Below are 26,780 nucleotides of genomic sequence, written 5' to 3' on the forward strand. Positions count from 1 at the left end.
TTTTTTTTTTTTAAGCACTGAAGTTTCTCAACTGGCATTAAAATACTAAGTGAACAATGTTAAGAGATTTCCTAGGTGAGTCACTGGACCTCAAGAACAAATAAGTTCATTCACTGCATAAAGCACTGAGGTGAAACCAGAGAGAAAGAACACATTTGAGTTTGAGCTTCCGGAGTAGAGCTCAGCTGTTCTTGGCTACTCTTCTGAGTCCTCAGGTCAGGGGTTTTGCCTGCCTCCAGGTGAACCAAGCTCTCTCTCTGAGGCTTATGCTAGCTTGTCATCAGACTGGAGTGGGAAGATTTTCATGGCACTTGCAACAAAGTTGAACTCAGTGTTGAAACTGCCATGGCAGTCACTACAATCTCATAGGGTGTACTAAAATCAACACTAGGCAAATGTGGAGTGTTGAAGATGGGCAATCAGGGATATTGAAAGTACTAATGAGCCCCCTCTTTAAATAATATTTCGAAAAAGAGTTGTCAGTGGTTCAGTCCATCCAGCCTAATATATGCATTTGAAGGAATGTTTTGGAGGATGGCATGAGTGTCCTCCATTATACTGTGGTGTTAAAAGGGAGTGGCCTTGGAGGCACATTGCCTCTAGTTCGAATTCCAGCTCTGCCTCCTATCAGGCAAGGCACTCAATATTTTTAAGCCTCATTTTTTGCTTCTGAGAATTGGGGATAATATGAGTACTTCCGAGAATTGGCATGAGGATTAAGTAAGATAATGCATGTGAAGTGTTTAGCATAGGCTTTGCTCATAGAATTAGGCAACAAGCATTATTAAAAGCCTTACAGGATTCCCTTGTGACCGGAAACATGGATGCTTCTCTTTTGGGCTAGGGCAGGGGTTCACTGTCCTGCTCAGCCACAGTCCCCTTTTCTCTAACCCCCAATCCTTTCCCTTTCACCCTTATTCCTGCTCCTTCTCACTGTAGTCTTCTTCTTATTTCCTCTTATCTATGAGTTCAGGGGCTGTCAGAGGGAATTGCAATGTGTGCAGCTACAGATTTGTTGTGTCTGAGGGAGGGGGTGAGTTCAGGGGCCTCCCAGGTTGCCATCTTGGCCCGGAACTTTCAGGGCTTTGGCTTGAGCTTGAGGAAAGGCAGTGCATAGAAGAGTAATGAAAACTCTCTTTTCCTAAATTCTACTGAACAAATCTTTAGACGAGTAGAGGATTTTTCTACATTGTAATTCTTACTCATTATAGAGAATTGGAGTAGGATCATGCAAGGATATGTTTGGTGTGTTAATGTGTAATAGGTGGGTGGTGTGGATGATGGTTATGGGGATAGAGAATAAAACCTGCAAGCTCTGTGGGCAGCACCTTAACTGTCATTCCACCTTGATTTTGGGGAGAAGGTCCAGAATCTTTTGGGTTCCTAGAGGTAAAATTCATTACACACTTTTATCATTATCATGGCTCTTTTGTGGTCCCTGAACAATCAATGCAGGAAAAGCTTTTAATGTAATATCTAATTAAAGTAGCTTTTCAGTGGGGGCTTTTCTCTTTGCTTCTAGCCTACTCCAGGTTGCTAGCCCTCTATTTCCCAGTTTTTATTTTGCTATTGAAAGAATGGTTACACCCATCAGGCCTGCAGCTGTCCACTTGTGCAGGGCATTTAATATCCGGTCTGCAGGCTGAACTCCAACCTGAGGTCGGTCCACTGGTGAAGTCATTAGCCCCGCCATGGTGGCATCTACCTGGAGGAAGAAAGGCATTTTGTTTTCTACTTCTAACTGAAATCTGGTGTGGGACAATATACCCCTACCCCCGTTTGGCCAGCTGATGCTCTCGCCTCTCTGAGGGTAAAATTGAAATGCATAAGGTATTGCAGCACACCCACTGATGAGCTCAAGCATATATTGCACAAAGCTGCAAATCTGTTAATGCGCTTTAAAGCCCATGTCCTGCCTCTCCTTTTCCTTATGCCTGAAAGGAGGTATTTTTACTTCCAGATGCCAGAACTACTGTGATTTAAATCCTTCCAACCTTTTCTTGCCTTTTTTTTCCTTTTGAAATGCTAATGAGTCAAAACCAGAATTAAACAAACCTGGAATGTATTTTTAAAATGACATTTAATGAGTACAAATTTACAAAAGCAGTCATCCCTTAACATGGGGCAGACATACAAAAACAAAATGTTTATGAGCTCAATAAAAATTTTCCTAGAATACAGTGAAGTTTAGTCTAACTTTTTTATGTAAAACGGTCTGGACCTGTTAAAAGGAATATAGTTTGCTACTTTCGTCTGCTCCAAACTCATTCTTTCCAACCCTAGGTGAACTGGAGGAGTCAGCTGTGTTAGGATGGCCAAGTTGGTTTGATGGTTGGGGAGGAAGGATGTTGAGAGGGATGAAAGGAGGAAATTGGCTTCTCTGGTCCACCGGTGGGGCTGGGGACCCTTGTAGTTGAAGCTGAGGGTCAGGCCTAGCAACGCACTGTTACACCAAAACCACTGGACGTGTTCTTTAACTTCTGGCTTCATGGATGGCTTTTATTAACTACATAGGTAGAACATTTTTACTAGGTTATAAAAGTAGAGTTTTACTCTAGGCAGCTTCCCCCCCCCCCAAGTTGTATCATTTTCTATTTTTAGTGATGAACTATGATCAAGTAAAAACATACCAAAAAGCATGATTAACCCCAGAGGTTTTCTTTATATCAGCCTGGATAGTATTTAATTTTGAAGCAACCATTCTCTAGACAAAGAGCAGGCTCCAACCCTAGAACACTCGGTTGTTTTGCACAAAACAGAGTAGATGAGTAATGACATTTTCTCTGTCTTTCCCACTGATGCTCTAGGGTCAGTGCCACACACCTCAGCTCTGCTCACAGTTTTCCAGGTTTTTTTAACCTTGCTTGAGTGAATCAAAGATAAATTAATGGAGCATGCATTCTGTGTGCCTTCTCAGGGAACACAAGCTGATATAAAAAACAAAATCTGGGGCTCTTGGGTGGCTTAGTTAGTTAAGTGTCTGACTTCAGCTCAGGTCATGATCTAGTGGTTTGTGGGTTCCAGCCCTGCACTGTGCTCTGTGCTGACAGCTCAGAGCCTGGAGCCTGCTTAGGATTCTGTCTCTGTCTCTCTCTCTGCCCTATCCTACTCACGCTCTGTCTGTCTGTCTCTCTCTCAAAAATAAATAAGCATTAAAAAAGTTCTTTAATTTCATAATCCCAATTCTTGGCAAGTATTCCAAGGAAATAATTTAAAGTATGGAAAAAAGTTATAAGTGCTAAGATATTCTGAAATGTTATTTGTTTTAGTAAAAAACAGATATAACCTACGTGTTTAATTAGCGCATTGGTTACATAAGTGCCCATTTGATGTAATATTAATGCAGCCATTAATAATATACATATACCATGTAAGTAAGAGAACAAAACCACTGATATATTAAGTGAAAAAGGGAGGATGTGAAGTTGAATATACAGTATAGATAAAACTATTTTCAAAAAGTTTCATAGAAAAATCTCCTGGATGGTGGGTGATATTTTAATATATTTTAATCATTTTGCATCATGTAGAATATATGATAATAAAAGTTAAAACAGAAAGAAAAATAGGTGGCCTTTATGGAGTAGGCAGAAAAATGTCAAACCCAAAGCCTTTGGGTTATTTCATTTTGTGGGAAGTGGGTGCCTAAGGCCCCTTTCAGCTTCATGCATGAGCCAGGAAGGCTAATCCTGTGGAAAGTCATCTTGGAAATGGTATTATCAGCACAGGAAAAATAGAGCAAACCATCTGCATTACAACAAAGATTTGAGAAAGAACCAAGTCTTATATTTCAGCTACTGTTCATGCCTCCCTACCGTAAGATTTTACATAATTCTCTCTCATCTATGCATTTGTCAAAATTATACTTTCATTATTCATTTAATGTCACTGCTTAAAATTATATAAGCCTTGAGAATTAGAGAAGACACTTTTTTTATACTAGAAATTCATTTCATAGATGATTAGTATTGACCAATATTTGGAATATAGTATTCACAAAGCATACCACAATATCTAAATCATACATACCTAGTATAGTGCAGCTTTACAAAATTTATGTAGCTTGCTGTCTAAAATTCTGGTTTATGTGAACTTTTCGTGTAAGGGTTTTATCAACCCTTCCTTGCTTGTTGTACACTGAGAAAATCCAAGTGGATATCTCTCAATTGTAACTCAATCTTCCCTGTACTTATTCCTTGTAAAGGAAGGATCTTACAACAACAGTAATAGACTTGCATATATCCAACCCATGGTTACTTCCAATCAATTGTGAAATTATTTGTTAGTTATAAAATGGTTCTTCACAGTACACATCCATGTTGGCAAAAGCAAAATCAAAGAGCACATTTAACTACAGAATTCACTATGGCAATATTTTTGACCACCTTCACTTGCAAAGAACAATAAGAAAAATTCTCATTCCTTTCACTTCATTGGTCCTCCTTTTCAGACATACCTCAGAAAGCCTTTATCAGTGGCCACCATCTTACTGTTTTCTTTTTCATTCCACTCAGCCCCTTGACCCAGAGAAGGAAGTTGCTGTACTTCCCCTGGATTTTGCAAGACATTAGGTCATGCACGTTGCCCATGACAAAACAACTTTTTAGTGTGAAACCACAAAGATAACCATGACCTCAGCCCTGCTGCCTCTGGGAAAAAGAGAGGCAGGGACCTACACAGATTCATCACTAACCTGAGATTTACTGGTGTTCTATTCCTATCTGTCAAGTTCTTAAAGTCAGGCAACAGCTCCTTCTCTGTTAACAAACTTCAGGTCATGGTGGGAGAAAAATGGCTTCTTAACTGTTCCCATTACGTAGTCTTCTCTAAATATACATTACTACAGTTCAGAGTCCAGGTGGACTGAACTTTGCTTTAAATATCTTTCTCCATTCAATGTTGGTTTCGCATTCCTCTCCCAGCCCTGGCGGATCCGTGTAAGGGTCTTGTCTATACATGGCAGGACGAGGACGAACTTGATAACCAGCACGATGCAGGGAATGATGAGTGCTATCACGTAGGCTGAAGGAAGGTACCATATGAGACTCGAAGGACTGAGGAATCTCTTGCCACCATACACCATGGTGTGGGCTGTGCATAAGATCAGGGTCAAATAACCCAGTTTGGACTGGATAAGCAAGAAAAGAATATGTACATTAACACTATATTTATATTTTAAAATGAAACACTCTAAGCCAATGCAGGATATTTATTACCAACCACAAACCTTTGACGTCTGTAATATTTAGAACACTCTGCTAAGTACTGGAGAAAACATTAACCCTCCTTCAGGTTGATAAATATTTCATTTAAAAAATATTGTGCTTATAAATGATATGGTGGTTTCATCCTTTTTTAAAAAAATTTTATTCTTGAAGTATAGTTGGCATACAATGTCATATTAGTTTCAGGTGTACAACGTATTGATTTGACAATTCCATATGTTTTGTACTGCTTACCATGACAAGTGTAGGACCAGCTGTTACCATACTATTTTATTACAATATTATTGACTATATTCCCTGTACTTTTCATTCCTGGGATGGGCGAAATAGGTGAAGGGATTAAGTGGTGGTTTCATCTTAACCTGGCTAGATGGGAAAGTTTTCCAGAAGTAAACTTTTTTGAGTTAGAATAAGTAATATACTGTGGCTTCTTCCCCAGTGGTGAAACTCTTTCCTTGATCAACTTTTCTGGAGGCCAGAGATGCTAAGACAGTATGTCCTTAAGAAGCACCACATTAGTTTATGTTACAGACTAAAAGCAGATGCTAGCTAATTTCTATTGCAGTAAAGAACAATTAGCAAACTTTACTTTTGTTTGTTTGTTTTGGCCTAAATTCTAAAGCTCAATGTTTATTTCTGTCTTAATAGCCTTGACTAAAGGTGTTAACATGAGAAAATGTTGACTGCATTTGTTCTCTGGGAGAAACTGCAAGACTTTCAGAAATTCAAATAGTTTTATAAAATTCAAATCCAATTCCAGTTACTAATGGTCTTTTCTATTATACTGATTCACAATGAGCATGCATCAGAATAATTTGGAAGGCTTGTTAAAACACATTGCTGGGCCACACCTCTAGAGTTTCTGATCCATTTGGTCTGCGTGGAGCCTGGGGACTTGTGTCTCTAATAAGATCCCAGGCGATGCTGAGGTTCTAGGTAGCACACTTTGAGGACTACTGGTCTATAAGAATAGTAACTAACTGCTTTTAGTGAGGTGTCTGGTGGTTGGTATGCGGGCAAAACCAATTCTCCCTTGTATAGACCCGCACTGAGTCTGGTATGACAGTCTAACAAACCTTGCTTTGGTGGTTTTAAAGTTGAGTTTAATATATGCCTTTTTTGTATCAATATGTCCTTATTAGAAGGCAGATATCAGAAGTAGAAATTTTGTCTTTGGGTTTCTCTTCATCTTGTGCCTAGCATATCCCTACACACAAAGTTTAATAGTTATTGGTGCTCTTCACTCTATACTCACACCTGTGGCTCTAGGAGTAGTCAGCACTCTTGGCATGTGATGCCCAGCTAGGAAATGAAACTATTATGCAATGCCTTTTGGTACCAGAGTTTAGCATTTTTGGACTTGAACGTGTTTCACTTGCTATTTTTGTGACACTGTGGTGGAAGTGAAGGAGCATAATGAAAATCTGTACATCGTATGAGAGAAAAATGAAAATATTTGTAAAGCCAGACTTATTTTGCAATGTAAAGTAGATTATATCTTGAAGTCATTACCTGGACAAATCGGAACTCTCTCCAGTTGACCGTGTTGCTAACGGATGGCAAGGAAGTGATTCCCAAGAGTACAAACAGGAAAAATCCAAGGATTCCCAAAGCTATGTATGAATCACTAAGCCAGGCAGTAGAGGTGCTAAATGGATCTTCTCTCTTTGCCGTTGCCTAAGAAAAATTATTATCAATTTTTAAAAATTACATTTTTTTTTTTTTTTACAAACTGCCCAGACTTTTAAGGGGAGTGAAAAATACCTCTGCATACTATATTTGCTCAGGACAAATCGCATGTATTTCTTAATAATCACTTGAAAATAGGGGCGCCTGGGTGGCGCAGTCGGTTAAGCGTCCGACTTCAGCCAGGTCACGATCTCGCGGTCCGTGAGTTCGAGCCCCGCGTCAGGCTCTGGGCTGATGGCTCGGAGCCTGGAGCCTGTTTCCGATTCTGTGTCTCCCTCTCTCTCTGCCCCTCCCCCATTCATGCTCTGTCTCTCTCTGTCCCAAAAATAAATAAACGTTGAAAAAAAAATTAAAAAAAAATAATCACTTGAAAATAACTATAGAGAAATATGTACTTGGAAATGATATTTCTTGGTAGAAAAAGTAATTGGTTCTGCTGGGACTTTATTATGTAGTTGACTCTAGGAATTGTGTAGAAGGTTTTAATTGACCCTATAAATTCTAAAGCAAAGTAAACATTTACTTAAACCTTCTTTACCATATGGCTTCTTGTTCCTCAAGCAAAACTTGATGTTCTCAAATGATTATATCTGGATTCTGTTCATCTGCTTTATATGCTGATTATTCACACACACAATGTTTGGGTTCTTTCATGTTTATTATGTCATAATATAGCATCAAGTCTGCCCATACCACAGACTGAGAAAATCCAGGCCCTTTAAATGGGACTGTTACCTAAGAATATCCTATGTATTTGAGAAATAATGTAGAGAAATCCACAGAAGTACCATCAATGAGTTATTGACTAAGAAACTTTGAGACTTCAGTAAGATTGATCAAAACCAATTACTTCCAAACTAGAACGGATGGATAGCACTTCCTCTGGGATTGCTTTATGACTCTCTGAGCTGATTCTCTCTGAATTGTTCACTATGCAGAAAATAGTATTTGACATTTGCTCAAAATTGTTTAATTTTCTAGTTTTTGAGGATGGCTTTCTGCAAGTCAAACATTAGTGGAGGTATAAGCACCCTTTTGTGAATTTGTTTACCTTCTTGTGACAGAGGTTTGAACAGTCCCCTTACTTTTATAAGATGGTTGGTTTTGACTTCCAAGAGGAAGTAGCATGCACAACAAGAGAAGCTTGAAAACTCATTGGTTTACATTTCTTGACTGCTCTCCTTCCCTAAGGAATTCAAGTAAGTGTTATTAGGTTTCCTGAGCCTCCAAATCTGCCAGTTTGCCGGTATCCCAGTGAATCCTGCAAGTACACATCTGCACCCAAGCGAACCTGGGAATCTAACTTTCATTCTCACTAGTTTTATGAGATCTCAACCAAATTCATTAAAAAAAAAAAAAAAACAAAACCCTAAAACCCAAACTCAGAAAAACCCCAAACCAAACCAAAACAAAGAAAACCCCAAACAGGAACTATAGTCTACATTAAAAAAAAAAAAAAAATAAAGGTGGTTTGGGGAACCTGGGTGGCTCAGTCGGTTAACTGTCTGACTCTTGATTTCAGCTCAGGTCATGTTCTCATGGTTCGTGAGTTCCGGCCCTGTGTCAGGTCCTGTGTTGACAGTGCAGAGCCTGCTTGGGATTCTCTGTCTCACTCTCTCTCTGCTCCTGCCCCCTCTCTCAAAATAAATAAATAAACATTAAAGAAAAAAAAAGATAGAAGAGTGATTTTCTATAATTGTGAAGTGGAATATGATGTAGCAAGATTTCCCTTTGCTTTAAGGAACTGGAGAATACAAATGAGTAGAGATTTACCTGGGTAATGGTTCTGTTTTTCATTGTCCATCGTACATAATATCGAATAGGAATCACTAGTGTGTAGAGGACGTGAAGGGAGGCAAATCCCAGTGCCACCAAGCCAAGCTGCTTTCTGCAAAGCATCCAATGGTCAAGCCAGTCCGGGAATCGGCGGTATTTTGTACCTCGGTACAGTTGCAGAATGGCAGCAATAACGCCCGGGAGGTAAACCAAGGCAAGCAGTGTAAGTGCTGCTATTGGGAAGACACGATTTGGAATGGAAATAGCCATGCGAAATGTGCTATCTTTCCCGCTGTTAACATAGGGGTAGATTACATCTCTTATAACACAGTAGAAAAAGAAGAAGACACACAGGAAGGCAGACAAATAGAAGGGGAACTTCCACATTGGAAACAGTTGCAGGGGGTAGTTTTCAATTTCTTTGGCTGCCATGAGAGATCCTTGATCCAGTGGAGTAAGTCCAAGAGTACGAACAATATCCATTACTCTTTGCTTGGCTTTGCTGTCATTTCCACAGACGAACACCTGGGTTAAGAATAATTTATTTTGTACTTATTCTTTCTTTAATAATTACTTTGAAAGTCTATGTAAGCACTGTGCAGAGCAAGGACGTGTAGTAGTGAACTGCTTTTCAAACAAGGATATAGAAGCAACATGTTTTCAACTTGCACATGCGTGCTGGATAGTTAAGTACCAGGGTTGAAATTGAGAGTGGTTTTAGTATATCACACTGACACAATAGGACTTGGTTCTCCCAGGGTGATGGTTTGATTTTTCTTCTGTATTTGTGGGTACTATATCACTTTGGGATTACTTTTAATCTCAGTGAATAAATGGAATCAGTTTCATACAGTGTGATGGGAATGGAAAGGATATCCATCAACAATTTAACTGTGTTACTTTTTAGTATTTATAGGAGGACTCTGGAGACTGACACCATTGGCTTCAACCAAACTCAAAGCTGAGGGTGCTGACAGTGGGAAATAAATCACAACAATTGACTACTTGATTAAGCCCAAGAAAATTATCCATGGCACATATTAGCAAACTGAAATGTTTAGTGGGTATTTTGTTTTGTAATTATATTTTGGCATCTTTGAGGAAAGTGGACATTCAAACATTTACTTTTTTAAAGATTGAGTATAAAGTAATCATTTAATATTACCTGCCGATTTGCATCCAGTGCTCCAGACTGGAGAGCCCAGGCTGAGATGGTGTTAAATGCTTTTACTACGTGAGCACCTGGCACCAGCTGAGCAAGGTACTCGGCATTAGATTCTGGATACTGATTGATCTTGAGGTTATTGCTGATGTCGACCAATGTTTTCCCTTTGAGCACCTCAGTTAGTTCTGTGAGAAAACCATAATGCTCTCTGTGGACTGCTATGATTATGATGTCTGATTTCCAGGCCGCTTCTGAGTAGCTCAAGACCTCTGCACCGTTGGGCAGCAGACTGGACTTCTGGGGGTTTCTACTTCCAAAAACAATAGAATAACCACACTGGAGCATTTTAAGTGCCAGTGATCTTCCAAAATCTCCAGTTCCAAAAATACATACAGTCTCTTGCTTTTCTGAAGAATTCATAGTAAAAGGAAATGCATCTGTAGAAGTTTTTTCCATAACTGAAATATAATAACAGAAATAGTCAACAAAATATGAATGCTCAACCTGGAAAAGTTAATGAGAATCATATCCAGGAAACAGTGATCATCTGGGTTGCTCTCATCTTCTCATGAATTATCTCAAGCGTAATTCCCACATAATTTGGAAAGAGCAAAAATTTTCATGTATATGCTCACATGTGTCTCATTTAACAAAGTCATTAGTGAAAAACTTCTGTTGGATAAAGAGATGTAGTGAAGAACCAAGACACTTATTGGTGGATGCTTTAAACCATGGACCTGTGTTACAATGATAACTGCATTTACCTAACACTTAACAGTTCCTAGAGTTCTCAGAGCAAAATCTAGCAAAGGATGCACTAGTAAGGAAATTGTAGACCAATTTACTTATGTTTTATGATACAAAAATCCTAAATAAAACATTAGCAAACGGAATCCAGTAGCTTGGTAAGAGAAAGTGTGCATTGATCAAATGGGGATTATTCTAGGAATAAATATAAAGATTAGTTCTTTAAATTCAATATTAGGAACTCTACTAATATAACTTAATATATTAGAAGATTTAAGGAGAAAAATACAGTCAAATTTATGTATGCTAAGTGGACATATGTTAAAATTTGACATTTATTTTTGATTCATAGTCAAAAAGGAACAGAGAGATATTTCTTTAACATACAAAATATCTCCCTCAACCTAAAATCAATTAGTATTATACTTAAACAGAATTACAAAAAAAAAAAAAAAATAACCAGAAACACTCCCAATAAAGTCATAAGCCAGAGAAACCTATCTGCTTTGACCACTTTAGTTATTATTGTTTGGAAATTCTAGCTAACACAACTAGACCAGAGTAAAAGATTTGAGATATAGAAAGTCAAAAGGAGTTGTGGATGATCAAACTGTAATTTTGGGAACCTTGAGAAAGTCAACTGAAAAAGTACTGTAATAAAATCAATCCAGCATCTTGTTCAGGAAGCCAATTAATATCAATATTTTTCATTTATTAAAAAATAAGTTCAAGATTTAATAGAAGAAAGGGTCCTATTTACAGTTGCAACAAAATAGAGAAAATATTTAGGAATAAACTTAAGATAACAAGACAGGTACAAGAACTAGATGAAGAAAAATTAAACACTTAAATTATCTGTCTTTATCTATCTATGTAGAACCATAATAGAACTAGATGGAAACATTGAGGTTTCTTTTATAACTTTAGAGGGGAAAGGCTCTTTTCCTATAAATTCCTGAAACCATCAAAGAAAAAGGGAATAAATGTGATTACATAAAAATAAATAATACCCGCAAAGCAGAAACCACTATAAACAAAGTAAGAAGATCAACAAACTGGAAAAAATATTTTTAACTCCTACAAATAAAAAAAAAAAATTGCTGGAAAGCCTGGGTGGCTCAATTAGTTAAGCATCCAACTTCGACTCAGGTCATGATCTCATGAGGTCATGAGTTCGAGTCCCACATCGGGCTCTGTGCAGACAGCTCGGAGCCTGGAACATGCTTCAGATTCTGTGTGTGTGTGTCTCTCTCTCTCTGCTCCTCCCCTGCTTATGCTCTCTGTCTCTCAAAAATAAATAAATATTTTTTAAAAATTGTCCTTTAGAAAATTGGGCAAAGGATATAAGTTGACTGTTTATCCTAAGGTGATATGAAAGACTTTTTAATGTAGTGAAACAAAAAAATCTTAATCTTACCCAAAATAAAAGAAATGCAAGTTGAAACTAAAGTTGGATACTGTTGTAAACCATGTGAGTTACTTTCTGAAAGTTTGTGAAATTTAAATTAAAAACAAATCAAAGTCCTCAAATTTCTCCAATGTAATAAAATAAATTTGGTTGTTTTATTAGAATATTTTTTTTCTTTTAGTACTGAATTTTTCCCAAAATTAATTAATTATTTTTAAGAGAGAGAGAGAATCTCAAGCAGGCACCATGCTCAGCACAGAGCTCGATGTGGGGCTCAAACCCATGCCCCTGAGATTATGACCTGAGCCAAACCCAAGAGTCAGACCCTCAGCTGACTAAGCCACCCAGGCACCCCTATTATTTATTTTAAATAACATTTATTATTTAGTTTAAATTTTCAATTGACCTTTTCCTTTCTTTCTCTTTCCTTCTTTCTTCCTCTTTCTTTTCTTTCTTTCCTTTCTTTCTCCTTCCTTCTTTCTTCCTCTTTCTTTCTTTCTTTCTTTCTTTCCCTCCCTCCCTCCCTTCCTCCCTCTCTCCCTCCCTCCCTCACTCTCGCTTGCTTTCTTTCTTTCTTTCTTTCTTTCTTTCTTTCTTTCTTTCTGTTTAGTAACGTATCCCCAGTGCTAACAAGAGCATTGATTATGATGGACTAGACACTTCCTGCTACAATTTGTTGAATGATATTAGAAAGGTGCATTGTAGGTGTTAGAAGTAGCTGTTTGCTCTGTGTGCCAGGCACAGTGTGGGGCACATAATGAAGAGGAAGTTGAATGATTATGATATAAGAACGGGGAAGAATAAGGGAGAAGGAGAGAAGTTGGGGAGGATATTGTAAAGACATTGCTTCTTTAATCCAAATGGGTTTAAAGTAACACTCAGTGAATTTGCTGTGGAATTTTAAACCAGATGTAGTCACTATTTAATTCCTACAGGGTGGCTTTCATGCTGATTGTAGAGCATATGAAGCTTGTACCTTTTTAATGGGATTTCAGAAATTTGCCCTTTCCATTTAGCCTGTGGAAAACATCTATACTCTTACCTGAGCTTATCTAAAAATGTGTACCTGTATCACAAGCAGACCAGTTAGAGCTTTGGAGGTAGTCACAAGTCATGGAAGAAAAGGACAGGACATACAAGACTCTCCTGTGCTTCCACAGGAACTCTTTGAATAACTGAATTAATCATAGCAACTGAATCATTTTTAAAACCAGCTGGTGACTGATACCCTGAACTTTTGTGACCGCATGTAGGGAAGCACCTGAAGATGATATAGGGCCTCTCAGATGGGAACGTAGCTGTGCCTTTGAAAAATTTTTAGTAGCATCTACAAATGCAAACTAGGTTAGCAATTTATATTATAGTGGTTAATTGCTAATCAGTTAACACCTTGTTTTTACAACTCAACCCCTCAAACTGGTAAATGATGCCTTAGTTACTGTCAGACTGTGAGTATGTTCAAAGAAGGTCAGATAGCTGTCCCCTCACTTTTCATCCAGTCTTTTATCCTAACATTATTTTCTATCTCTTATATTTGGATGAACATTTGCAAGCAAAATACAGATTTGATAAAGTTACCAGCAACTGTTAATGAGATGGATGGTATCTTTATTGACATATTCTTACTTGGATCATCTTAATCATTGCAAAGTGAGAGTGATTCCAGACTCAATTTTGGCAGTTTGGCCACTACCTTAATTTATTCTAACCTGTCATAAACTTTAAAAAAAAAAAAAAAATGAACATATCAGCTAAACAGCACTATTGTTTTGCTCCAACTTTTTTTTTTTTTTTTTTTTAGTGAAGCTTAAACCTAGGGTTTGAACTCATGATCGTGAGATTAAGACCCTGAGATCAGGGCAGCTGGGTGGCTCAGTTGGTTAAGCATCCGCCTCTTGATTTCGGCTCAAGTCACGATCTCATTGTTTCGTGAGTTTGAGCCCCACGTCAGGCACTGAGCTGACAGCACGGAGCCTGCTTGGGATTCTCTGTCTCCCTTTCTCTCTGTCCCTCCCCTGCTCGCACTTTCTCCTCTCAAAAATAAATACATAAATAAACATTAAAAAAAAAAGACCCTGAGATCAAGACCTGAGATGAGATCAAGAGTCAGACACTTAACCAACTAAGCTACCCAAATGCCTCTTTCTTTGCTCCAATTTTTACTACCACTCTCAGCTTGGGTAAGTTACTTAAACTCTTGGTGTCTCTGTTTCATCATCTTTAAAATGAGAGATTGATAGTACCTACTTTGGAGACAGTGTGAGGATTCGATGAACTAGTGTATCTTAATATAGTTCTTGAGATATAGAAAATGCTCAATAACTTATCTAATATTAATAGGTTATTCAAATAATTTAGTAATTTTCTAATTAACCAATCTATTAGTTACCTAATTAATGAAACCTTTATATAAATTCTATAAAGTAAGGGTTAATTATGCTTCTATAACGGATTATTGGAAATATATACAATTTATCTGGAATAGCATTCAATAATTCTTAAGAAGTTTCTGCTTTCCTCACTTATTTCTTAAAAATCCTGTGTGAAATGGCTTTAGGGCATATGAATTTATCAAAACATAGATATATAAACAGTTCAAGTGTGAATTTCTCTCATTTGTAATTCTTTCATATTTTATTTTAATATTTTCCTCTTAAAGTGCAGCTTAACAATCTAGTGTAACACACTTGGGTTGTTACACCAAACATTAAAATTATTTTCACTCTTGGGACACCTGGATGGCTCAGTTGGTTAAGCATCCGATTCTTGATTTTGGCTCAGGTCACGAGTTCGAAATCCACACTGGGCTCTGCACTGACCCTGCAGAGCCTGCTTGGGTCTCTCTCTCTCTCTCTCTCTCTCTCTCTCTCTCTCTCTCTCTCTCTCTCTCTCCCCCTCCCCTGCTTGTGCTCTGTCTCTCTGAAAATAAAAAAATATTTTTAGTCTTAAACCTTCAGAGATATTACTGGGCAAATTGGAGGTACAAAGATGGTAAGGAGGTATTAAAATATCACCGATTGATTTAGAAAGAAATAGGGCAATTAGTTACTCCTTATCCAGTTACAGAAGTTATAAGGTTGGTAATTTGGTGGCCACATCTTGAGCTCCTCTTCAAATCTTCCTGGTTCTACTTTTAGTTATTGGGCAGTAATGGAGCTCTGCTGAACTTCCACTGCCTATCAGAGGCTCGCTTTGGGGACCCACTTTGGGGACCCTCTTCATTCTTGTCCTGAGGTTTCTCTGATACCTGTACCTGCTTAGCATTCAGACACATATGACCCATGGGGCCACCATAGCCCAATGGAGGACGTGGCCCCCTGGATAAATGCTGACCCTTTCATCTTCTGGCACGCAGTTCTGACATGTTTTATAAGGCTCCTCAGAAAGCCACAGCAGAATACAGCACCACTCCTCCTTAGCAGTGGCCAAATTAAGGCTCTCTCCTGCCATCTTTCTCACGTTCCTAGTTTATGCCCCTTGCTCTTCACTCCGCTCCTTGGAATCACTTCCCTAGTAAATTCTGCATGCATACCTTTGTCACAGCCTCTGCTTGCCAATCAATCCAGGATAATACAACAGTTTGGTTATTGTTTGTTTTCATGGAAAAAGCAAAAAAGATCAGATCTCAGGTTACCATAACTGGGATGATGAAAAAACATGTGAAAAATAAAGTTATTAATTCTTTGGAAGAATTTAATTCTGAACTCTTGGAAAAAATTCCAATGACAGAAGTTCATAAAAAGAGATGTAGGCATAATTGAAACCACAAGGGAGATCAAGTTGAGGGTTCGTTTTAGAGAAGGTATTATATAAAAAAGGAAGTTACGCCCATTTCTTACCATTTGTAACTCAAAATAGCTCCCGTGTGTAAACGTGGGTTTCTGGAGGTAGTAAGATTTCTTATGCCACTTAAAAAGTTTCCTAATCCTATTTTACTTTTAGATGTAGGATGGAAGGAACAAAGAAAATAAGAAATGTGTTACACAGGAAGCAGAGGTATTAAGGGAAAGTAGAGTTAAGATAGTTAAAACATAACATAGTGATTTCTTTTTCCTTCTGCTCTTTACACACTTCAGTTCTGTCACAGGAAACACAAGAATACCCCCTGGATTGGAAAATCATTCAGAGGCTCCTTGAGATGAAGGCCAAGACAGGCAAAGTGACCCCACTGGGCATTCATATAGATTAAGAGATTGGTAACCAACAGCACAGATGCAAAGGTGGCGGAGATGACTTGGAAGGGCCATGGTAGCAGCCACCAGAGAAGCTTGTGTGCCTGCGCATGGGTGCACTCATGTGCGTGCGTGTAAGGCACGGAGCGGGACTAGGTGTGGGTCATGTAGAGTCTTGCCCGTCATCTCCCTCTGTCTGCAGATCCCAGCCCAGGCATGGGGAACCTGAGACAGCCTTCTTCTGGGAAATTCCAACTAGGCTTCACTTGAGGAAGTTAGGGCTTGTCTGGTTTGTGTGTTTTATTTCTATCACCTCCTAGAGGTCAGAGATGAGAGAGGGCCCGGCCACTTCCAATTTAAGAGCATTCTAGCTTTTAAAAAACATGGAAATGTTTCAACAAGATAACAAAAATTGCATGTTTTAAATGTTTATGCCTAACAAATCAATGCTATTAACAAAAGAATATTTTTGTTGAAATACCTATAGATTCACAGGAAGTTGTAAAGATAGTAAGAGAGGTTCCTGGGGATCCTTCATTTCCTCCAGGGGTTACATTTTCCATAACTGTAGTACAATATCAAAACTGGGAAACTGATATTGGTAGAATGTGTGTGTACAGTTCTCTGTCATTTTATCCCATAGGTAAGTTCATGTATCCACCGGCGCCATTAGGATACAGAACTGTTCTAGCTCTACTCCCCTCTCTGCTCTCTTAACCCCTGGAAATCATCAGTCTGTTCTCTAATTCTATCATTTTGTCATTTTAGAATGAAATATAAATGAAATCACATAGAATGTAACTTTTTCATGCTGGCATCCCGCCCCCCCCCCCTTCCCCGTCACATAATGCCCTTGAGATCCATCCAAGTTGGTGCATGTATCAGTTTGTTCCTTTTTATGGCTGACTACTGGTCTATTGTATGGACTTCTTCATTTGCTTATTTGCTACTATATGTCCTGTTTTTGAAAAGTCATCTTGTTGGCCATTTTTTAAATGGATTTTTGTTTTTTTTAACTGTTGAGTTTTTATATATTCTAGATATGAGTCCTTGGTCAGATAGGTGGTCTTCAAATATTTCCTCCCACTCTGTAGCTTGTTTTTTTATTCTGATGGGTCATTCGCAGAGCAGAGGTTTTTAATTTTGATTAAATTTAATATATTGCCTTTTCCTTTTGTGGATTGTACTTTTCATGTCATGTCTGGGAATTCTTCACCTAGCTCTTGGTCTTGAATATTTTCTCCTCAAAGCTTGGTAGTTTTATATTTTACATATAAATCCATTATCCATTTTGAGTTAATCTGTGTACAAAGTCTGAGGTTTAAATCATTTTTTTTGCCTAGGAATATATAATTACTTCCCTATCAGTTTTTAAAAGACTATCCTTCTTTCATTGAATTGCTTTTGTACCTTTGTCAAAAATCGGTTGCCTGCACATGCATGGCTCTATTTCTGGGTTTTCTATTCTGTTCCATTGATCTATGTTTCTACACTCTGCCAATTCTATGAAGTTTTGATGACTTAAAATTAGGTAGACTCATTCTTCCCACTTCATTTTTTTTTTAAATTTTCAGAACTGTTTTAGATATTCTAGTTCCTTTGCCTTTCAATATAAGTTTTTGTAATATCTTATCCATAGCTATAAAAAATTGTATATTTTAAATGCTTATACTTAACAAATCAATGATTTTTTACATTTTCTGAAAATAAAACATAATCTATTTGTTTTGTTTAGGAGATAATCACGGGCTGTATTACAATATTAATTCATATTAAAGTATAATAGCAGTGTGCAGTTATCTGATAAGTAGATACAAATCTAAACTTGTAAAATACACTTCTTTTTATCCTAAGCAGTATATTTCTGTATATGCATAGACCTCATTTGGAGAACACATCAAAATAAAATTTTGAAGTCCTTTGTGTATCAGCAGCCAGAGGCAAATTGACCTTTCTCCCCTCTCTGTGCCCTGGAATAGATCCTGTTCTGCATTCCTTTTAGTAAGAAGAACAGGGATCAACAACCCAAAGCATGCCCATTCTAAAAGGTAGGCACTTTGTCGCCTTGCTTTTGGAAAATGGGCCATTTGTTTCCCCTAATGTTTTCACAGAATGAAGAGGAAAACATTTAAATACTTATGAATATAAGACTATTTTAAAAATGGGAAGAGGAAAGAAAATCTTCCCCTCTCTCTCAGGTGCAGAGAGCCCTGAAAGGAAAAATTAGCCTTCATGAATCCTCTTACATCTTCTATTCTGATAAATCTATAGAAAATACAAATTAAGGTAAATTCTTTGATATAAAGATACAATCTTATATTAACACATAATAGTAGAAGGCTTACTTGTTTTTTTAGTTTACCCAGTTTTACATATTTATACAAACTAAAAATGCAAAAAAAAAATGTTTCACTGAAAAAGGTTTGGAGGTAATCATGAAAAGGACTATAAAGACAAAGCTCTATCATCATCACAACACACAATTTTGGGTAATAGAAATAGTGTGCTGGGAACCATGATAAAACCATAAGTAGGCAAAGAAGGACCCATTTATTGAATTTGGTTTGGACAGGAATGCAGGGAGAGGGGCCATGGTATAGACAAACAGATGTCTTCCTGGCACTCTTTCCAGAGTTTTGTTCAACCATCAAGGTGAATTCTTAGAATCACTAAGGTTTATAAAATGCAAACACCCATACAAAGGAACCACTAGAAAGTAGTGGTTCTCAACCTTGGTATACATTAGGATCACATAGAGAACTTTTGTAACATACTGATGATCAAACTCTTGGAGAGTCTCAGTCAACTGGTCTAGGGTAGAGTCTGGGCATTTTCTTTTTCAAAAACAGCTCCCCTAGATGATTCTACTTGAGCCAAGAATGCAAACCATTACCTGTTAGCTTTCAGTTAATGGTCTGCTACAGTGGTTCTCTTCCTGGTCATACATTAAAATCAGCTAGGTAGCTATTAAATGCTAGGGCACCACCCCCTGAGATTCTGAATCAATTGGTCTGAGATAGAGCCCAGACATCTGTATTAACAAACAACAACACAAAAACCCAACCCAAACAAGCAATCAATTCTAAGGAGAACCACGGCTGAAAACCACTGCAAATGAAAAAAAGATAAGTCTATCTTTTTTTGGAGAGAGATGATAGGGAAGGGAAAGGCAGAGAGAAAGTAGGGTGTTGATGAGGTTATAAGGGTTTGCAGGAACATTTCACCTGCTTTTCAACTTTCCCACCACATACTCATTGGCTGAGTCTGAGAGCCTAGAATTCCTATTTTTATGAAAACCAGAGGCAGGAATGAGTGTGCAGGACCCACAAAAAGGAAACTCGAGGGAGTCAGACTCAGAGTTTGGTATTAGACAGCCAGATAGGGTTTTGCTTTGTTCCTATCTCAAGGAAACCTTGACAGGATGTTCTCCATGAGCCACAAAGTTTGTTGGGTCAATTCCCCTCACAGATCTACTACAGTGCTCCTGAATTTGAATAGTAACTCTCAAATGGTGCCATACACTATCTCGTTTATCATTTGGACAAAACCATTATTAAAGATATTCTCCACCTTTCCCCACTTAATAATTCAGCTTTGAATTCTGAAACGATTGTTCAATCCAAGATTTTGAATTCTTTTGGCAGGTAGTAACCCCAATGGACACATACACTGCCCCTGGTGTTGTAGCATACAAACCCAGGGATCTTGCTTGGCCCCTTCCAAAGAGTTAGAATACAAATAGCATTTTTAAACTCTGTAAGATGTGACATGATTTTTCATTTTAATTTGATGCCTGTAAACAGGGACTTTTTTTTAAGTCCCTCCTTCTGTTTTATTATTCCTTCTGAATTTCAACCTGAAAGCGCTACATGACTTGACAACATATTTGTAATGAGCTGAAGCCCATCAATCAAGTATCTCCTTTCATCACAAGGCAGAGGGGCAGCAGGGACTTGTGCAATGGTGCCAGTCTTCTTGTGATTAGAGCATTTGTTTTAATATATCCCAGGGACAAATGGAAAGCAAAACATACTTAAAAAAAATTTAAAACCTTCCACTAACATATGAACTCCTCCAATTTTTTCACTGAGCTCTTTCTGTATTTAGTGAAATCAAAGTTCTTCAGAGAAAGCAAGCATATTCACATTTAAGCATGTATTATTTTACTGACAGGTATATATTATTGTAGCAAAATCAGAAGACCTTGGCTTAAAAAGACTTCTGATTGCAGTTTATGAAAAATGTAACATGTCTATAATCAATGGATTTTTCTAATTAATTGGTTTTTTTTGACATTCAGTCTTCAGTTGCACATGTTATTTGAAAATAAAATAGTGCATTTCTTATTTTAGCCTTGTAGTTAGAAGTACCTCTGTTAGTAATAGCCACAGACAAAAAGATATCTAGCATTTAATGCATTTAATCCAATTAAAAACCACTGTAGGTTGGTTGCTGAAAAACTGATAAATTATTTCAATTGTTTTGTGAGAAAATATTATTTATCTCATAGCAACCAAGTTTACTGATGATTAGCTTTTATGCTGGCCAACAGAATAATGCAAAAGGAAACAGGAGTCTTAACCTGTACAGTTTGATCAAGTCACAAGAACATAACTATATAACCTTCACGTTAATGTTCTATAGGGATTTGCTAATAATGAGAACCAGCTATGGCCTGTGCTGCAGCTATAATGATTCTGTTAGTAACATCTCGGTGCCACCCAATGAATTACCAAGACAGCAAGGAAATGCAGACCTCTAGTATCTATTTTAATTGTACTTTAAAAGAAAAAAATTATTTATTTTTAACTTAAGTTCTCCATGAAATTCTCGTTCAACCAAAAACCTTACTAATACATGTTTTCACATTTGGATCTCAGCCACATCTGTCAAGATTCCCTGGCCAAGAATTTTATCATGTAGGTTCATTAGCCACTGACTAGGTTGGTTAATTTATTTGATTAAAGCCTGGGGCTCATGACAACAAGGTCAGGAATTTAGTCACGTCTGAGTTAATTTGCCTTGACCTCTATTTACCTTCTAAATGCTGGACAACTTCTTACAAATCTGTAGTTTACCACACATTCAGCATCAGGACAGAACTGGACTTGCCACCATCAGAAAAATAACTCTATCTTGCTGATTAGGTGGCATTTGGCTTGTACAAATGCTACATGAGCATTTGCTTATTGGATAATTTGGTGATCACGACAACCCACTTAATAGTTAGTGTCAATTAGTGGGGTTTGCTTTTTCTAGGACTACTGTGGTCAGGGATATTTGGCAAGTGATTTGATCATTTCAATTCTGAATGAACTTTGTTTAAGTAAATTCCCTATGAATGGTCATTTATCTTCGCATTGAGGCCACGAGGAATTATCTAAGTATTGATAACTGCCAACTTAGTTTGGGGGTAGAGGAGTGTTGCTGTGGATCTGATCCCACTCCTAAGTCCCTGCTGATGAAACTCAATTCTGCTTAGGGGCGCCTGGATGGCTCAGTCGGTTAAGCGTCTAACTTCAGCTCAGGTCATGATCTCGCGGTCCGTGAGTTCGAGCCCCGCGTCGGGCTCTGGGATGATGGCTCAGAGCCTGGAGCCTGCTTCTGATTCTGTGTCTCCCTCTCTCTCTGCCCCTCCCCTGTTCATGCTCTGTCTCTCTCTGTCTCAAAAATAAACATTAAGAAAAAAATAAAAAAAAAAAAAAGAAACTCAATTCTGCTTCATATTGTCTATCTTCTTACCATTTAAAAAATAAATCTCCTGGGGGCAGGGGAGATTCACACATTCTTAGGAATATAGTTTCCTTCATCTTTTGGGTACCATTTTCATCTCTTTCTAAGCTAGCTCTCAGAGGCAAGGACTCCGCTGTGGCCAGAGTGCCTCTAATGTTTGCCAGGACTGATCAGCTTGAGCTTTGGGGCCAGGTCTGGCCTTGTAGCTGCTCCCTGTCTTACCCCAGGGGACAAAGTGCTTTTGAAACTGCTCCCCTTCCTCCCTGTGTTATACTCTGATATACAAACTTGAGAGCAGTGCTAGTTGATAAATATTCTTTAATGAGACAGCTCCTTCTTTTAAATTCCTCGGTTTTCAATGTCAGCTCTTTTCAGTGGTATGTATGGCTAGAGGCTGGCTTGCCAGGTAAGAGCTTGACATTAGGCATGGTGGGAATCTTCATGCCATGGAAATCAGCAAATGTGATAAATCAGGACTTTTTTTTTTTCTTCTCAGAGAGCCATTTACCAGCACCCCATTGGCTCTTTCCCTACCTTTCCCACACCTCCCCCCCTTCCCCCCATTCCCAAGAATTGCATGTGACTGTGGAAATGGGAAAGTAATTCCTGCTTTCCTGGGGGAGATAGAGACAGGAGCCTCTTTGTGTACTGCTATCCCCAAACACATATCTTTCCATTTTTCAGATATGCTTCAAGAATGCACAATTTGGGATCTTAGTCTAGGAAAACCAGAGGCAATTGATACGCTTTCATTATCAACTGAATCAAACCATTTGCCAAGCTGCTAACTGCTTTCTCCTCAACATCCTCCCCTTTCTGATACCACCCAAGTCAGGGCAATTGAATAGGATGAAGAAATCATTTTAGTACTTGGGTAATGGAGAAGAAATAACTGGAAGTATGATAAATTTTTTTTTGTATAAGAATGATTTGATATAACTTAATTCTTGTGAACTGTTCACTAGGCTTTGTATCTTATACCATGCTTTCAAGTATTAAAGAAGGGCTAACATGTTTTACTTAAGTTAAACTAATTAAAACCTTTAAAAATTCAATATTCCAATTTTCCTGGCCTCAGTTAAATGCCTTAATCCTATTAGATCACTCTTTAAAATGAATTACACTCTAAAGTATTATAGTTACACATTTTTTTAAATGAAACCCAGTATAGCAACATAATAGGGTTACTAAAATTAACGTTAATGAGAAGAACCACCAAGGTTCCTGCAATTTCTTCCTCCTTTAAAAAATACTTACAATAATTCCTACTATTTATTTTATATTGACTGTACGGTACAAAGCAATCTCATGCTTCTCCCCAAATGGCAAATGTTTGAAATCTGGACACTTTGACCTTAAGTGGTATAGTGCAGGGGGCATCTGTGCTCAGAACCTACTACATCCATAAGGGTTCTTATCTTCCAAAAATAAAAATCAGTGTTATCAACATGTTGGTAGGCTTTCATGTTTGCAACAGACTTTTTGAACAGACTCTCTGTGCCAGGCACTGTGCTGTACTCCCTCTTGGGGAGGACGTAGACACATCCTCAAACTGCTATAATATAGTGTGTAAGGACCCAAGTAAGGGATTGTGCCAAGTGGGTCCCAGGTTAAAGAATGGGCACAAGTTAATCTGGGAAACAGGACAAGGAAGTTTACTAAAGTCTGCGCAAAATTGCCTCAGCCACTATTTAACTTGGGCTCAAAGCTGTTTCCACACCCTGTGAAAAGAGCAGGTGCAGATGAAACATGCATAATCAGTGTGGACCATTAATTGCCCCTTCATATTTTCATGTTCCTCAGCTTTGGTGCCGTCACCACTGAAGACCTCACTGGAGTCCCCTGCTCTATTGTTAATGCCATTCTCCCCTCCCCCCCCCCCCCCCCCCCAGTATTTGGAACTGAGGCAAAAGAGACTACCTAGTTTGGGTTCTAATAACCCTCTAGGAGGTGTACTATGTAGTTATATTATTACCTCTTAGGTTTCTTTTTATTCAGAATTATAGGTCCTAACTTTTCAAAATTACCCTTCGCACACACTTTTTTCCTTTTAAGATGAAAATTGAACTTTGCTTCAGCCTGACATTAGAACTGCTCATACAATCTACATTTAAAAGAAACATATTTCTCTCAAAATAACTTTTCAGAAATATGTGACTGTCAAAGTACAATGTGGTAAGATCTCTCTCACATGGTTTAATAAACTCTTCTAGAACATTGTGGAGAAGGATTTGGATTAGGATGTCAATGTCCTGCCTAGTTAGAATGGAAATAGTTCTTCTAGTAGAAGAGTGTATTCTTTTTGTAGTGGTATATTTCGGAAAGATGATCTCCATAAAGTACAAGCATCCTTTGTTCTCTTTTCCTTAATGGTTTTGGAAAAACAGACTGTTTATGTATATAGGCCAAGTATGTTTTCTCATCATACATTGTTTTAAGCATTAATTATCCTTTAGTTATTCATCACCTTTGTTCCTTCCAGGACTGATTTCTTCTCAACAAAAGAACAAGTGTTAATTCAAATCATTTTGAAAAGTCATTCAAAATGTCTCAAGTAGGCTTAACACATCATGCAGAACTGCTCAGAAAGTCTTCATAATTGACTAATGACCCATTCTCTTTGGGCTTACAAAGAACAGAAACAAACAGGTGACTTCAGAGCTCTTGTCTTTGTAAATCTTATTTCTGTTATTTATGGCATAAATGTAACTTCAAAAAAATGCTCCCACCCAGAAAACCACATTATTCGTAGCCCGTGTAGAATCTTACAGTAAGAATGATAGGTAGATGTGGGTACAGAGACTTAGCAAATGGCCTCCTTCTCAGAGGACAGCTCAGGGGAAACTACCAAAAAGGTACCCTAGCAAGTCTTCAAGTTTGAAGGGTGATTATGTACATCTATTTGCCAGTAGCTTTTTAGCCTTCTTAAGATTTTAAAAGGAAATGATTTTTAAATAGCAGTTGACGACAGATCTAAGTGACTTATAAAAAGAACCAGATGGTGAGGATCACGAAACACTGGACTGTGTTTCCAAGGGTGACCACAGAATCAGCTACTTGGGAGATTTTAAAAGGAGAATCTATGTCCTTTTAATAAGGGCATTAACAATGGTGGAATGATGTAGGGGTGGTCCTTCAGGAGATCGTGAAGTGCAGAGTGACTGCCCAGGGTTTCTTCAATTTTGAAATTCTACGACGAATGAATCTATTTTTCTTAAAACTGTTCAGAACAAGGCTCAAGGCCCAGGGTTTTCAACTTATTAACAGGCTTATAAACTTTTATTTGGTTACTTCTAACAACAGTTAGTAAGCTGAAGCAAGACAGAAGTCTGGAAATTGTTTTCGAGTTAGGGGTCAGGTCTTGTACACATCGGTTTCTGAACATGAAGTTGCTCTGTGAACTTCTGCAGAGCCATAAATGTTGCCAATGGAGAAAGTGCTCTGACCCAATTTCTCTATACACATGTACCATTTACTTTACAACCCCAAAGCCTGATAAATAGGTTTTCTGGGTTGGCAATGTTTGCCACGCAGGTAGAATGCATGCAGGCGGAATTTCATTCTGTGCTAAATCACAGCATTCTGAAAAACTCGGGGCCTTGCAAAAGGCCATATCTCAAAAAAGTTACTGCTTCAAATAAATGTGCCATTTCATAAAATTACACCTACTGAATCAGAAAAAATGTTCTTTCATGTGAGTGACATTTATATGACTGCCATTTATAGGGAATAGGACATTCTCACAGAGCAAGGCTGAAGAATGGTTTTGAAAGCTGAGAGTATTCTCTGAATGATAAATGTGTTAGAAGTCTAAGATACTTGTGTGGGAAGAGACACTCCAAAACTGGGTAGTTTCCCTACAACACTGAAACTTGCATTAGTATGAAGAAAGTAATTCCTTGGTTATACTTACTGCATTAATGAGATTTTCTATATATTTCAAACCAGCAAGCATCTTTAGTCATTGATTTTCACCTTGGTAAAGTGTTGGACCCTGTCGATCATCTGGTCCAAGAGCCTTTTATTTTACATATGTGGAAAATGAGGCTGAGGTGGTGAGCTTCTAGTTAGAACTAGGAATAGAATTCTCCAACCTCCCTCCCCTATTCTCCATCCAGCTCCCCTTCATGACACCAGTCATCTTTTTAAAAAGTTCCTAAATTACCACCCAGGGAGGGAGGGGAACTACCTTCTAGCTGCCTCTGGACAAACTGGGAAACAGAGATTTATTTATTCTTCACAATAAATTACTTTTTCCAACAGTATTTCTCTGGAAAAGCAATCGCTAAATTACAAAAGAGGGAGTTTAAATCGAGATCAAGGACGGAAGTGGTTGCAGATCTCCGCACACATTTCAGCTCTTGGTGAAGATCTGAGACTGAGGAGATTGCCAAAGCCACATTCTTCCAGGCGCCCTTCCTGGTGAGCGCCACAAAACCGCTCTCATCCAGAAGTTAAGATAGAGGAATATAAACCCTAAGTCTTCGGGTTTCTCTGCACCCTGGGGTAGAGATGGGCGATAAAACTCCAGGAAAATAGATGCTTGCTGAATTGCTTAACTCATCGCGGGACACCCTTGGATGGCCCGTCTTGGAGAGGGGCGCGGGGGTAGGGGGGGCGCGGCGCGGAGTTTGCCAGCACCTTCTTCCAGGTGCTTTCGGGCTGGAGAGTGGGGTCCTGGAAGTAGGGGCTCGAGGTGGGCTGAAGCAGATAAGGGAGGGGAGCCGCGCGGCGAAAAGTACGAGGCAGTAGCGGGCTACAGGGACCCACCTGCTAGGAAGTGCTTTTGAGGCGAGGCGGCCACGGTCAGGCGCAGCTGCAGCAGGGAGCGCCGGGGGTCAGCTCACAGCTCCGGGCTGCGGGTG

The 26,780-nt window shown here is 38.4% G+C and overlaps 1 protein-coding gene across 3 annotated transcripts; it reads right to left on the reverse strand.

Moving 5' to 3' along the window:
• STEAP4 (STEAP4 metalloreductase) lies at window positions 1-26,780 on the reverse strand. Of its 3 annotated transcripts, none has more exons than XR_003967150.1 (6): window positions 26,686-26,780; window positions 9,856-10,313; window positions 8,688-9,215; window positions 6,738-6,902; window positions 4,694-5,128; window positions 1-1,705 (listed from the first exon to the last, which is right to left on the reverse strand). XR_003967150.1 is itself a non-coding variant. In XM_030307904.2 (5 exons), the coding sequence occupies exons 2-5, from the start codon at window positions 10,309-10,311 to the stop codon at window positions 4,841-4,843; spliced, it is 1,437 nt and encodes a 478-aa protein (XP_030163764.1). In that variant the 5' UTR covers window positions 10,312-10,313; window positions 26,686-26,780; the 3' UTR covers window positions 2,064-4,840. The 3 variants fall into 3 exon arrangements, 1 of the variants encoding a protein (XP_030163764.1); XR_003967149.1 differs by lacking the exon at window positions 1-1,705 and adding an exon at window positions 2,062-2,506; XM_030307904.2 differs by lacking the exon at window positions 1-1,705 and having other exon boundaries at window positions 2,064-5,128.

This window comes from Lynx canadensis, chromosome A2 (genome assembly GCF_007474595.2).
Source record: "Lynx canadensis isolate LIC74 chromosome A2, mLynCan4.pri.v2, whole genome shotgun sequence".
Lineage (NCBI taxonomy): Eukaryota > Metazoa > Chordata > Mammalia > Carnivora > Felidae > Lynx > Lynx canadensis.